Source organism: Chrysemys picta, chromosome 10, assembly GCF_011386835.1.
Source record: "Chrysemys picta bellii isolate R12L10 chromosome 10, ASM1138683v2, whole genome shotgun sequence".
NCBI lineage: Eukaryota > Metazoa > Chordata > Testudines > Emydidae > Chrysemys > Chrysemys picta.
Genome location: NC_088800.1, coordinates 54326480 through 54341420, shown reverse-complemented (window position 1 = coordinate 54341420; position 14941 = coordinate 54326480). Strand labels below are relative to the sequence as shown.

At 43.9% G+C, this 14941-nt stretch overlaps 2 protein-coding genes across 6 annotated transcripts in view; one reads left to right on the top strand and one right to left on the bottom strand.

The window, feature by feature from the left end:
* Positions 1-14941, bottom strand: part of ADCY9 (adenylate cyclase 9) — a 201883-nt gene that overhangs the window by 174298 nt on the left and 12644 nt on the right. The gene's annotated exons all lie outside the window — the stretch shown is intronic.
* On the top strand, positions 113-5088 carry LOC135973794 (uncharacterized). Its single transcript, XM_065558699.1, has 2 exons — positions 113-3112; positions 4106-5088. Exons 1-2 carry the CDS (start codon positions 2536-2538, stop codon positions 4579-4581), a joined length of 1053 nt encoding a protein of 350 aa, XP_065414771.1. The 5' UTR covers positions 113-2535; the 3' UTR covers positions 4582-5088.

Below are 14941 nucleotides of genomic sequence, written 5' to 3'. Positions count from 1 at the left end.
GGTAATGAAAATGGCCCATTTCCAGCAATTGACATGGAGATATGAGGAACTGTGGAGGAGCGGGGGGGGGGGGGGGGGGAATAAACATGGGGAAATGGTTTTACTTTGTGTAATGGCCCATCCACTCCCAGTCTTTGTTCAAGCCTAATTTAATGGTGTCCAATTTGCAAATTAATTCCAATAAATTCCATTCTAACTTAATTAAAAATGTACAAAAACAGCGTTTAAATTTTTTATTAAATAAAACTACCTTAAATGCTGGATACATTAGAAAAAATTAATATATCAAAACACGTTTTCTATTTTAAGACTAATTTATTAAACAGGAGAAGCATTATCTGTAGGTAGTGAATTGAGCTGTTTCTGGTCACCATGCCTTGCCTCCTTGGTGTGGGTGCCAAGTATGGCTTGGCTAAGAATGCCCTGGTCATTGCCGTTTTCCCCCAGAGAAGACCATCAAAAGAAAAGTACTGATCCCTTTGTCGTCTGCTGAGGAAAAAGCACAAGCGATCTGGTGAGCACCATTCAGTAGATCTGATCCTGACAGGAGATTGAGATACCTAGTGCCATCTATCAGCAGAGCAGTAGATAAGGCAGGTAGGTGATGCTCCCCAGTACTGGCCTCTGCTTAGCTCTGGCTCAAGTCGTCAGCTTCAGCGCTGGCTTTGTGGCCATCAAGGCCAACTCTTATTGCGGTGCTGACAATACTTGAGGCTTCTGTAGCAGAAAGAGCCTGACTTTGCCTCTCAGTGCTGGATTCTACAGTTGTGCAAGAGGTAGATATATTAGTACTGGTCCTTCCCCAGGCTCTGGCACACTCGCTGCCAGTAGAAGGGTCCTATGCTACTTCAAGGCAGGAACAGCAGATCACAGTACCATTGATGGTCAAGTCCTAAGAACGTCCAACTCTTTCTCATCCTGTCCAGTTGAGGGGTAAACCCAGTATATTGTTCCTAGGACCAGCATCATCCAGACAGACATTCTCCATCTCTGCCATCAAGGGGCATGGCACAACTATGGCCTGTAAACGACTTCAGTTCCTCTTCAGAGTTTGAGGTTGGCTCCTAGGCACCATCTTCCTGAGATAGGAGGCTTTGACAGACATCATCAGTGGGAAGATCCTGGTCCTGGAATTGTCTGATTTTTGAAGATGTTCCAGAGACCAAGACCCATGGAGCAGTTATGGCTAGAGTTTCATGACATAGCACTGGCCTTTTTGGAACTCCTGGGGCATGCCTCCCATTCACAGCCTCTCCCGTTCCTTCTGCTGCAAAGTCACCTAGCAGGCTCTGAGTCAAATCCCATGAACACATTAAGGCTCCTGTGTTTGACGTTGAGATCAGTATCAAGAAGTCTCGTCATTACAGGAGGTTTAAACTTAATCTCTTTGAACTCAAACTTCTCATCACTGGATTAGCTCACAATGTCTGGGGATTCCTCTCTTGTCCATGACAATTTCAAGAAATGTTAAAGAAAGTACCTAGCTCTCTTGACATTCAAGTTGAGGTGGTTCAGGAGAGCTTCCATAGACTAGTGGATATTCTAAGTTCAGCAGGGTTTTTCAGATGAGTGAGTCTACTTGATGAGGCCATTCTGGAGCCTTCAAAAGTACTTGTGGCAAAAACTGGCGCTTTTCTATCCCCAACAGCTAAGAGAATTGAGAGGAGGTATCTTGTCCCTTTTCAAAGATATGAACATTTTTACACTTACCCTTTGCCAGGTTCCTTAATGGTATTATTAGCAGGGAATGAAGAATCACATTTTTGTTTCTTTGTCCTTTGGGGTAGAAGAGAGAACACATCTGGGCTTCAGTATCATATCTCCACTCTGCAGGCCTTATTGGCTAGATACAATTTCTCAATGTGGGACAACATTCTGAAGTTCTTGGACAAGTTGTCAGAGGAGAGTAGGCATAATTTTCAGGACAGAATAGAGGACGATAAACTAGTGGCTAGAACCTCCCTGCAAGCAGTTTTGAACGGAGCTTACTTGGTGTCTAGAGTTAAGGTGTCCACACTAACTATGGACAGATGTTGGCGTCTGCAATCATCTGGTTTCCCACCAGACGTTCAGCAGACAATCCAGGATATTCCCTTTTAAGGTCCTACCATATCCTCTCAAAAGACTGATGAGGCCTTAGGCCTGGTCTACACTAGGCGTTTATGTCGAAGTTAGCGCCGTTACATCGAATTAACCCTGCACCCGTCCACACTGCGATGCTATTTAGTTCGACATAGAGGTCTCTTTAATTCGACTTCTGTACTCCTCCCCGACGAGGGGAGTAGCGCCAAATTCGACATGGCCATGTCGAATTAGGCTAGGTGTGGATGGAAATCGACGCTAATAGCTCCGGGAGCTATCCCACAGTGCACCACTCTGTTGACGCTCTGGACAGCAGTGCGAGCTCGTATGCTCTGACCAGCCACACAGGAAAAGCCCCGGGAAAATTTGAATTGGAATTCCTTTTCCTGTCTGGCCAGTTTGAATCTCATTTCCTGTCTGGACATCGTGGCGAGCACAGCAGCACTGGCAACGATGCAGAGCTCTCCAGCAGTGATGGCCGTGCAGTCTGTGAATAGAAAGAGGGCCCCAGCATGGACTGATCGGGAAGTCTTGGATCTCATCGCTGTGTGGGGCGATGAGTCCGTGCTTTCCGAGCTGCGATCCAAAAGACGGAATGCAAAGATCTATGAGAAGATCTCTAAAGACATGGCAGAGAGAGGATACAGCCGGGATGCAACGCAGTGCCGCGTGAAAATCAAGGAGCTGAGACAAGGCTACCAGAAGACCAAAGAGGCAAACGGACGCTCCGGATCCCATCCCCAGACATCCCATTTCTATGAGGCACTGCATTCCATCCTCGGTGCGGCCGCCACCACTACCCCACCAGTGACCGTGGACTCTGAGGATGGGGTAGTGTCCATGGCCGGTTCCTCGGACATGTTAGGGGACGTGGAAGATGAGGAAGGAGATGAGGAGGGCGAGGCAGTCGGCAGCGCTCACAACGCTGATTTCCCCGACAGCCAGGATCTCTTCATCACCCTTACAGAGATCCCCTACAAAGCGTCCCCAGCCGTTACCCCGGACACAGAATCTGGTGAAGGATCAGCCAGTAAGTGTTGTAAACATCTAAACATTTATTTTTAACAAAACAGGAATATTAACAATTTAAAGAATGGGTTGTTCATGATTAGTGTGCCCTATGCGCTTAACGGTTTAGTCATGGGCAGTGCAAGTTTTGAAAAAAAATCTAGCAATGTCCGGTTTTCAGTGATTGTCCTGCACAAGCCGCTCTACTGTTTATTCCCTGCTACTGCAGCTACAGTAAAATGCGGTCTATATGTCCGGGGATAGAGCAGTAGTCCTCCTGGGATATCTCAACGAAGCTCTCCTGGAGGTAACTTGAAAGCCGTTCCATGAGGTTCCTGGGGAGAGCGGCCTTATTGGGTCCTCCGAAGTACGAGACGTTGCCGCGCCACGAGACTATCACGTACTCGGGAATCATTGCTCTGCATAGCAGGGCGGCATACGGCCCTGGTCTTTGGAGGCTTTCCCGGAGCATTCTCTGTCTGTCGCTCTCAGAGATCCTCATCAGGGTGATGTCGCCCATGGTGACCTGCTTTTAATTAGGTAGGGGAATGTTAGTGTTGGGACTGCTTTCCCGTTCCTTGACAGAACTGTAACCGCTGGTTTTTAGCCACGCGGTGGAGGCGGGAGAGGGGCAGCCGAAAGGGATCGTTCCCGGGGACAGCCGCGAGGGGGTGGGACGGGGCAGAGTTCCCCCTTGCCGGATTGCTGGCTGCAGGAACTGACATAGCTTTAAATGTGAAATGAGGCCAGTGGTAATCTAAAAGTTTTAAACTGCCACAAGTGTACGGCTTACCATGTCTGCCTGCAACAGAAATTCCGTTGTGCTGCCCCGCTTCTCAAATGTGCTGTGCAAGACCCCAGGCACTGAATGCGAAGGCCGAAAATTCGACCTTGTGCTGAGTGCGCATGTGATAGGTGCTGTGCATGGTCTTGTTCACAGAGAAAGACTATGTTCTTTGTTCACAACTACATTTTTCTTTCTGAGGAATTCACTCCCTTTTTCCCATTTCCACAGCCCCATCTGCGACTGTCTCACAACCTAGCCTGGAATCACACTCCCAGAGGCTAGCGCGGATTAGGCGTAGGAAGAGGAGGACACGGGAGGACATGTTCTCTGAGCTTATGGCCTGTTCCCAAGCCCAGGCAGCACAGCAGACCCAGTGGCGGGAGAACTTGACCCGAATGCACCAAGCCAACATGGATCGGGAGGAGAGGTGGCGGCAGGAAGACCAGCAGGCGACTCAAACGCTGCTTGGACTACTGAGGGAGCAAACGGACACGCTCCGGCGCCTTGTGGATGTTCTGCAGGAACGGAGGCAGGAGGACAGAGCCCCGCTGCAGTCCATCTATAACCGCCCTCCCCTGCCACCAAGTCCCATACCCACCTCACCCAAAGTGCAAAGAAGGAGAGGCGGCAGAGTCCCTGCTAAGTCTCACTCCACCCCTGCAGAGAGCTCTAGTAGCAGAAGGCTCTCATTCCCCAAAATTTGAACAGTTCTTTCCTTCCCGCCTGACACAAGCCCCCGTCCAAGTTTCACCTCCCAATGCCATGTGTAGTTGATAATAAAAAATACGTTTCTGTAAACTACTGTTTCAATCATGTTCTTTTGGAGGAGGATGGGAAAGGGGGTTGGTAATTGGACAGGACAGTCACCTTTGGCAGGGTACATAGTCGGGGGCAGGCACAGCAGCAGGGCACATACACAGTGCAGTGATGCAGTGACTAGTTACCCTGGTTAGTCTGGGAGGTTGTTTTCATGTTATGTGGTGGGGGGTGGGTTGCTCTGTGACTTTGTGGCAGGGGAGGGCAGTTACAGATCTTAAGCGGCGGTCCTTAGGCAGGATCACAGAGCCACACAGCAGGGGATCTGTAACCGTCCTCCCCCTGCCACAAAGTCACATAGACCCCCCCATACACACAGTCCCGATCAGGAGGGGTGACAGGCTCCGTTGAAACAACCATCCCACCGCAGCGGAGCCTGTCAATCCTTGAGTTTAGAAGCTGCATTCGCGTCACTACACTACAACCGCTCCGCACCACAGTCTGCGTCCCAGTTTTAAAAAATTCCCGCGAAAACAGTATTAAAGAAAACGGTGTGCTTTAACAAAGTTGAACTATTTTTATTTCGCAACGTGTGTTGGAAGGGGGGTGAAGGGGGTATGTAACTGGATAGGATAGTCAACATTACCTGGGTAAAGAAACGGGGGCAGGTTTAGCTTCTCAGTACACAAACTTTAAAGTCACAGGTTACCCTGCTCACTGAGGAACTTTGCTTTCAAAGCCTCCCGGATGCACAGCGCTTCCCGCTGGTCTCTTCTAATCGCCCGGCTGTCTGGCTGTGAGTAATCAGCAGCCAGGCGATTTGCCTCAACCTCCCACCCCACCATAAAGGTCTCCCCCTTGCTCTCACAGAGATTGTGGAGCACACAGCAAGCTGCTATAACAATGGGGATATTGGTTTCGCTGAGATCACAGCGAGTCAGTAAGCTTCTCCATCTCCCCTTGAGACGGCCAAAAGCACACTCCACCACCATTCTGCACTTGCTCAGCCGGTAGTTGAAGAGTTCTTTTTCAGTGTCCAGGGCGCCTGTATAGGGCTTCATGAGCCAGGGCATTAGCGGGTAGGCTGGGTCCCCGAGGATGACTATAGGCATCTCCACATCCCCGACAGTTATTTTGTGGTCCGGGAAGTAAATACCTTGTTGCAGCCGTCTAAACAGACCAGAGTTCCTGAAAACACGAGCGTCATGAACCTTGCCCGGCCATCCCACGTAGATGTTGGTAAAACGTCCCCTGTGGTCCACCAGTGCTTGCAGCACCATGGAAAAGTATCCCTTTCGGTTAATGTACTGGGTGGCCTGGTGGTCCGGTGCCAGGATAGGGATGTGAGTTCCATCTATGGCCCCACCGCAGTTTGGGAATCCCATCGCTGCGAAGCCATCTATGATCGCCTCCACGTTTCCCAGGGTCACTACCTTTGGCAGCAGTACATCAACGATTGCCTTGGCTACTTGCATCACAACAACCCCCACGGTAGATTTGCCCACCCCAAACTGGTTCGCGACTGACCGGTAGCTGTCTGGCGTTGCAAGCTTCCAGAGGGCTATGGCCACTCGCTTCTGTACACTCAGTGCAGCTCGCAACCGGGTGTCACTGCGCTTCAGGGCAGGGGACAGCAACTCACAAAGTTCAAGGAAAGTTCCCTTCCGCATGCGAAAGTTTCGCAGCCACTGGGATTCATCCCAGACCTGCAGCACTATGCGGTCCCACCACTCAGTGCTTGTTTCCCGTGCCCAGAATCGCCATTCCACAGCATCAACATGACCCATTGCCACCATGATGTCCACGGCGCGGAGTCCTGTGCTTTGTGAGAGGTCTGTGCCCCTCTCAGACTTAATGTCCTCACCGCACTGCCGTAGCCTCCTCGCCCGATTTCTCAGCATCTGCCTCTGAAAAAGGTGGATGATAAGGTGCGAGGTGTTGACAACAGCCATAACTGCAGCGATGATCGCAGCGGGATCCATGCTCGCAGTGCTGTGGCGTCCGCGCTGTCAATCACCAGAAAAGTGAGTGAACTTTTGCCCGCTGGCGCTTTCACAGAGGGAGGGCGGGTTGAATGACGAGTTACCCAAAACCACCCTCAACACATTTTTTGCCCCAGCAGGCATTGGGGGCTCAACCCAGAATTCCAGTGGGCAGCGGGGACTGCGGGAACTGTGGGATAGCTGCCCACGGTGCACCGCTTCCAATGTCGACGCTTGCCCCATTAGTGTGGACTCACAAAGTCGAATTACTGTCCTTAGTGTGGATACACACGTTCGACTTTGTAATATCGGTTCCACAAATTCACTAAGTAAAATCGAACTACTCTTGTAGTGTAGACATACCCTAACCTGATCCTTCATTATCTGAAAAGGAATTATCTGGCTGGCTGAAGTAGTGTGAAAATCAAGAAATCAGATCCCATCTCTGGAAAGGCCCCAAAGTGCTTAAAAAAAACAAAGAACCACCAACTAACCCACTTTTCTTCATGCTGCTGCAGAAAGACAGGCACATGGGAGATGACATTGCTCTTAGTGCTGAGGCCCCTGAAGTCACTGCACCACTAGATGGGAGAAACCTATCCTTCCAGAACTCCTTCAGACAACAATATCTCCCTATCAGAAATGCTGTTAGCCTGGGGGAGAAAAATAATTCTAAATCCTGTCTGGAAACAAAGTAGTCCTCAGGGAGAACTCACGAGAAACTTTTGCCTTCTTGTACAGAGACAGAAAACTAGGCTCCAAATATGAGTGCAATAACTCAAAAGTACTAAGAAGAGTAGCTGACAAACCATCAAAAAATGTTTCAAGAATAATCTCCACCACCAAAGCGCAGGAAAAGGGGAAAACGTTGATACTGTACTGAACAATGGGTACCCACTCATGAGAGAGTGTGAAATTCAAACACATTCTTTACTACAAATAGTTATTCTAGCTCTACCTGTGAACATTAGCTACTACAGTTTTAAACCAAACATTTTAAACTTAATATTGACACTGAAAGGCATCATGTGTGCATGATTGAAAACTAGTAATTTGTTTTCTCTTTTTATCTATCTGATATTTGGTTTAGACTTACAGTTGTTGGGAGGAACTTAAAACTATAAAATATTTTAAAGTAGTTTTAAAATTAGTTTCAGTCAGGTATACATTTTACCTTATAAAACACTCTGATCTATAAGCAGCAGAAAAGAAAAAAGCACCGTATTTTTCTCAAATTTTATATTAGTCAAAACAGTAACTTTACACTGATTAAAGTCTTAAGCAATACAAAAAGGAAAAATACAACTACCCAGGTTCCCCCTTCCGTCAGCTTCACTGGGGAAAAAATGATGCTATATTAAGGAAACTTGTGGGAACAAAACTGGCTATGGGAAAACATCCACATCTCAGAGTTTTAAGGATAATTTACAAGCAAATAGTGTCCTGAACGGGATAATCAAGCAAGCATATTAGCCATATCCCATGGAAACCAAAGCAGTGTTCTAATTTTAATACTCTACATTTAGTCTATTTGAATTCATTTACACTAAAAGTTTCTAGAATCTTCTGTCTAAACGTTACGCACAAAGTATTCTGGAAGATCACTTTTGATATAGGTTTAATACTGCTGCTTATTAAACACAAAAAAACAAGTTCATTACATTAGCTCACTACACTCAAGCTTTATTATTGCTCAACTTTGCCTATCACAGATCAATTCTTAGAATGAACAATAATGAATAATTGACGGGCAATTTTTTCTGTTATTTTATAGGATTTTTGTGTGTGTCACCTGGGGGGATATGTCTGACTGTATACTGATTCTAGCTATAATGAGCAAACACTTGTCTATCAGATGTGATATTTTATGGTTCACTCCTGTAAACTCTCTTTTACATAATATGGTATACCAGTAATACTTAAAGTTTATGAAACTGGAAGCTGAAATTAACAAGCTCAGTAGCTTTGTAACTCTGACTGAAAAGCACTGCAAACAGGAAAGCTGAGCTTTCTAGCTACAGTTATAAATGAAAATAAGTTTAATTAAACCAAAGCAGTTATCTCCTCCTCCCAGAGGTTATTTTATGGATACTTCTGAAAAGTAAATATAATTTCTAAGCATTTTCTTAATACTTTTAGATAATTTTTTTTAATCTGCCACTTACCTTCCAGGGGTTGGCTAAACCAATATGGATGATAAGCATGTTTGTTTGCCTGTGAACAGCCTGATAGCAGGAAATCTAGATGGGACTTTTCACACTCAGCACCTCCGCCTCTGATGATTCTAGCCACAGACCAGATTATCCACAGATGAGGAATGAAGAGTTAGTCTACCACACTAATCACTGTTTCACACATACTGACCTTCCCACTCCGAGTACCATCTCCATAAAGGAATCCTGGTAAGAGGAATGTAAATTTTTGTGTAACTTAGCCAGTCAATACTAGATATATAGAGTAAGGACAGAAAGAGTAACCGTCATCAAGGCTGGTAAGGTCAGCAGCCTGCACCTGAAATAACCAACCCATAATAGACTTATTTTAAGATTTCCTGTAAGAGGTCTAGAATGACTAGGAAAGGAGCATTCTTAACTCCCAAGGAATGGCAGTCACAACAGGAAAAGAAAGACAACCATACATAAAAGTGTGAAGTGCTCATACATTTTACAAGGTTCTAAATTAATTGTATCATCTCAGACATGGACATCATTATTTGACTGACTCATGGCCAAAAGGCTGTAATCTAATGTATCTTCCACCATGTCCTGAGATAGTGAGTGCCCATCTGGACCAAGCTGTCTTTTAGCCATTCTATGTTTTCTAGCAGCCCTTAGTTTGCAGTTGTGCAGTTCATTAGGGACCCGTCCTAAACACTCCTACTCATTTCAAAAATCCTCATTGACACAAGTATTCCCACTTAAATTAATTACACTCCTAACATCAGCAGAGACTCCTTGCATGAATAAGGATCTGCAGGACTGTGACCTCATTTTGGTTGAACATTTTTGGTGCCTCTTTGTTTCAAGTGCATTTTGTTGGTGTCTCCCAATCATATTGTCAGCTTCTTTGTTGGCCAATGACAGACAGAGATTTAAAACTTCTAAATGTACACTTCTAAATTTAGCAGGCAATGGAAGCAATTATCTATTATCCTTATTCCAGTCCCAATGTCTATACCTCTGGCTTCTACCCTTACACTACACACAGTCATGTTTAAAAAAATAAATAAATGTAAAATGAAGCTATGTGAGCTATTAGAATGAAGCTATTAGAAGTATTCCACTTTACTCATAATAAAAGTTGTACAAGTCATTTGCTATTTTTCAAATCTTTTTTCAATTTAAGTATAGTGTAGATTACATCTCTCTATTATGTTAAATGTAATTTTTAAATAAACTGAATTTTTAAGCAGTTTACCAAATATATACTGTTATATTTCCATAAAATAGTCTCAAAGAAAGGTATCTTTATGAATACTGGAAATCATTTGATTTCCAAGAGTTAACATTTTTGCCATAACAAATTTCTGATTTGCTTATGAATTTCAATTATCACTCTAGCTGAAAGGCTTTATCAAAAATGTTCTTTAAACTAGCACGGCTTATTGTTTAAAAATGCATAAAATGCTAGGACATGGTCCAACTTCTAGGCTAATGGTAAGCAATCCAAGAATTAACAAAATCCTTTACTCTGAACAGAAAACAAACGAAGCCCATTCAGCATGACATAACAAAGCACAGCCATCTCCGTTATGGAAAGCAATGACATAACTAACATACCGGTTTATAACTGTATTTGCTCTATACTTATCTATGAGTAACACCAGATGCACACCATTCAAATCTAAATTAAGTCAAAAATTTACTCATTTAAAATGATAAACCTAAAGTATATACTATTTATATAGTATGGATTTCCACATTTTGGTCCCAACCCTGCAAACATTTAAACACGTAAAAGACATTTTTTTGTTGTTGTTATATTTTGAAACATTTTATAACTCTCACCTGCAAAAGTAGATTAATTAAACTAAATACAAAAATTCAAAAAAATGTCCAGGATGGATGTGATTTAAATCAATTTGATTTAAATCAATTTGATTTAAATCACTAGTCAGAAAGACTCGATTTAATCATGGATTTCTACATAAAAGTGCATTCTTGTTGGTTGTTATAACCTTAATACAGGGTTGGGCAACCTTTGGCACGCGGTTCCCCAGGGTAAGCACCCTGGCGGGCCGAACCAGGCCGATTTGTTTACCTACTGCGCCCGCAGGTTTGGCCGATCGCGGCTCCCACTTGCCGCGGTTCACCGTCCCAGGCCAATGGGAGCTGCAGGAAATAGCGCGGGACGATAAGAATATTAAAAAGAAGTTTGTGTGCACTCAAAAATCATCTACAATGTTTTAAATCTATTGACACTGTATCACAAACATGAGGCAGGAGTGGAATGTATTACTGAACAATAGACAACATATTGCTGACCTGCCCTACATGATACAGCAGCCATTGGCACAGCAATGAAGTTCCAATTGTTCCTTTCCAGCAGAGCTCAGAGTGGTGATGGGCAATGACTCCTTCTCTCTGAATGCCCACACCTGCAGGGTCCCACAAGATTCCATACTATATACCCTCTTTTCCTTTATATTTATATAAGATCACAAGATGGCGAGAAGTCACAGGCTCACCTAACAACAGTGCACATACAATACTCAACCAAATATATCATTCACCACTGAAGCAACCACCTCTTCTGCTAAGATACTAGAATGCCTATTAGAACTAGCTAAGATGGGGGTGGGCAAACTACAGCCCACGGGCCACATCCTGCCGGCCAGCCGTTTTAATCCAGCCCTTGAGCTCCCACTGGGAGGAGGCTCTGGGGCTTGCCCCGCTCCAGCACTCCAGCTGGGGAGAAGAGTAGGGGCCCGTGCAGCTCCCGGAAGCAGTGGCATGGTGCCCCCTCTGGCTCCTACATATAGGAGCAGCCAGGGGGCTCCACTCCACACGCTGCCCCCGCCTCAAGCGCTGAGCCCGTAGCTCCTATTGCCCAGGAACCGCAGCCAATGGGAGCAGCAGGGGCAGCGCCTGCAGACGGGTCAGTGTGCAGCAGAACTGCCTGGCCGCACCACCGCCTAGGAGCTGGAGGGGGGACATGCCACTGCTTCCGGGAGCTGCTTGAGTTAAGCGCCGCCTGGATCCTGCACCCCGGAGCCACCCCCTGCACCCCAACCCCCGGCCCAGTCCGGAGGCCCCTCCCGCACCTTGTCAGAGTGGTTCCTGGGGCCCTGTTTGACTCCTCACTAAGCTTGGATGACCAGGTAGCGTGAGTTTCTAACATCACCTTTCTAGGACTGTCAAGCTATTAAAAAAATTAATCATGATTAATCGCACAATTAAGCACACCGTTAAATAAAAATAGAATACCAATTATTTAAATATTTTGGATGTTTTCTACATTTTCAAATAGATTGATTCCAATTACAACACAGAATACAAAGAGTACAGTGCTCACTTTATATTATTATTTTTATTACAAATATTTGCACTGTAAAAAACAAAAAAAAAATTTCAATTCACCTAAGTACTGTAGTGCAATCTCTTTATCATGAAAGTTGAACTTACAAATTTAGAATTATGTACAAAAAAATAACTGTACTCAAAAATAAAACAATGTAAAATTGTAGGGCTCAGAAGTCCACTCAGTCCTACTTCTTGTTCAGCCAATTGCTCAAACAATTTTGTTTACATTTATGGGAGATAATGCTGACTGCTTCTTGTTTACAATGTCACCAGAAAGTGAGAACAGGCATTAGCATGGCATTGTTGTAGCCAGCATAGCAAGATATTTATGTGCCAGATGCACTAAAGATTCATATGTCCCTTCATGCTTTGACCACCATTCTAGAGGACATACTTCCATGTTGATGACGGGTTCTGCTCGATAACAATCCAAAGCAGTGCAGACTGACACACGTTCGTTTTCATCATCTGAGTTAGATGCCACCAACAAAAAGTTGATTTTCTTTTTTGGTGGCTGAGGTTGTGTAGTTTCCGCATCTGAGTGTTGCTCTTTTAAGACTTCTGAGAGCATGCTCCAGACCTCATCCCTCTCAGATTTTGGAAGGCACTTCAGATTCTTAAACCTTGGGTCAAGTGCTGTAGCTATCTTTAGAAATCTAACACTGTTACCTTCTTTTCATTTTGTCAAATCTTCAATGAAACTGTTCTTAAATCGAACATGGGTCATCATCCAAGACTGCCATAACATGAAATAAATGGCAGAATACAGGTAAAACAGAGCAGGAGACATACTATTCTCCCCCAAGGAGTTCAGTCATAAATTTAATTAACATTTTTTTAACGAGAGTCGTCAGCATGGAAACATGTCCTCTGGAATGGTAGCTGAAGCATTAAGGGGCATATGAATATTTAGCATACCTGGCACATAAATACCTTGCAATGCCTGCTACAATGGTACCATGTGAACACCCGTTCTTACTTTCAGGTGACACTGTAAATAAGAAATGGGCAGCATTATCTCCCATAAATGTAAACAAACTTGTTTGTCTTAGCAATTGGCTGAACCTGAAGTGAGACTGAGTGGACTTGTAGGCTCTAAAGTTTTACATTGTTTTGTTTTTGAGCGCAGTTATGTAATAAAAGAAGCTACATTTGTAAATTGCACTTTCACGATAAAGAGATTGCACTACAGTACTTGTATGAGGTGAACTGAAAAATACTATTTCTTTTGTTTATCATTTTACAGTGCAAATATTTGTAATAAAAATAATAATATAAAGTGAGCCCGGTACACTTTGTATTCTGTGTTGTAATTGAAAACAATATATTTGAAAATGTAGAAAAACATCCAAAAATATTTAATAAATTTCAATTGCTATTCTATTGTTTAACAGTGCAATTAATCCTGTGATTAATCACAATTAATTTTTTAATTGCAACTTTTTTTTTTATGTTTATCGCATGAGTTAACTGCGATTAATTGATGGCCCTACTTCTTTCACCTCCAGCTTGCTAGGAAACATCAACCTTCCCTTCCAGGTGAGGAGTACTATAATTCACTGTATTTGAAGCTGAATGTGAAGACAATGCTCTGGCTCTAGCTGGTACAGAGTGTGTCTGCCCACGCTACTCCAAGGCTTAGGCCACCAGGAGCATGAGGGCCAGTGCTCCAGTTCATCCACTGGCTCACAGTCAGTTTCAGATCCCTGTTTAAGGCCTCAGTCCCAATCTTCAAAGTAGCTAAAGGATCAAGTCTCAACTATATTAAATGCTGAATTTCAATCTATGAACTACAAAGACAGTTGCATTGGAACAACACAGATCACAAAACATGTGAGAGCTGGGGACAAAGAATTCTTGGTTGAGGAGATCTGGCTATGGAACAAAACTTCCAAAGGAGATTAGGTTAATTCAGAATCTGACTGTCTTTAGGAAATGCTGTAAAACTTCCCTCTTCAAAAAAGCTTTTTCCCTATAGCAAAAATGACACTCACAACACAGACATCTCCAACTACCCAAAGACTTGCAAATTAAAATAAAAAACCCAACCCTATTAACACAAATAAATCAATAAACAAACAAACAAAAGCATTCAAACAAATCACACACACACACATATCCCCAAGCAGAGATGTTACTCTCAAAAGGGAGGAGAGCCAGAAACTCCATGAAGCACCCTAGGAACTTAGCTATTGATTTTGATCTGACACTCAGATACTACAGTGATGGACAGCAATATAAAACACAAACCCAGATAGAAAAAAAGAGAGAGAGAGAGAGATTATCAGATAACCAGAGGAACTGAAAACTGGACTGGAGCTATTAGTGGAAATCTAAAATACACATAAATAGTATGTCCAATTAGTTTAGTTTAGGACTGAAATTCAGGGTTGTGTGTGTTTTTACGTTATTGGATTTATTTTTAAATTTGATAAATTTAACAAAAAAATTAAAAGTACATCTCTACCCCGGTACAATACTGTCCTCGGGAGCCAAAACATCTTACCGCGTTATAGGTGAAACCGCGTTATATCGAACTTGCTTTGATCTGCCGGAGTGCGCAGCCCCGCCCCCCCGGAGCACTGCTTTACCGCGTTATATCGGTTCGCATTATATCGGGGTAGAGGTGTATACATATTTACTGGAATGCAATACACGCACAAAACTAATATTATATAAATAAATACCAAGTAGCTGACAATATATTTTAATGTAAAAAATAGTTTTTATAAACCTTTACAAAAGACTACCATCAGGTACCAATTTAGTAACAAAGTTTCCAGTCAAGGTAGGGAAACATTACT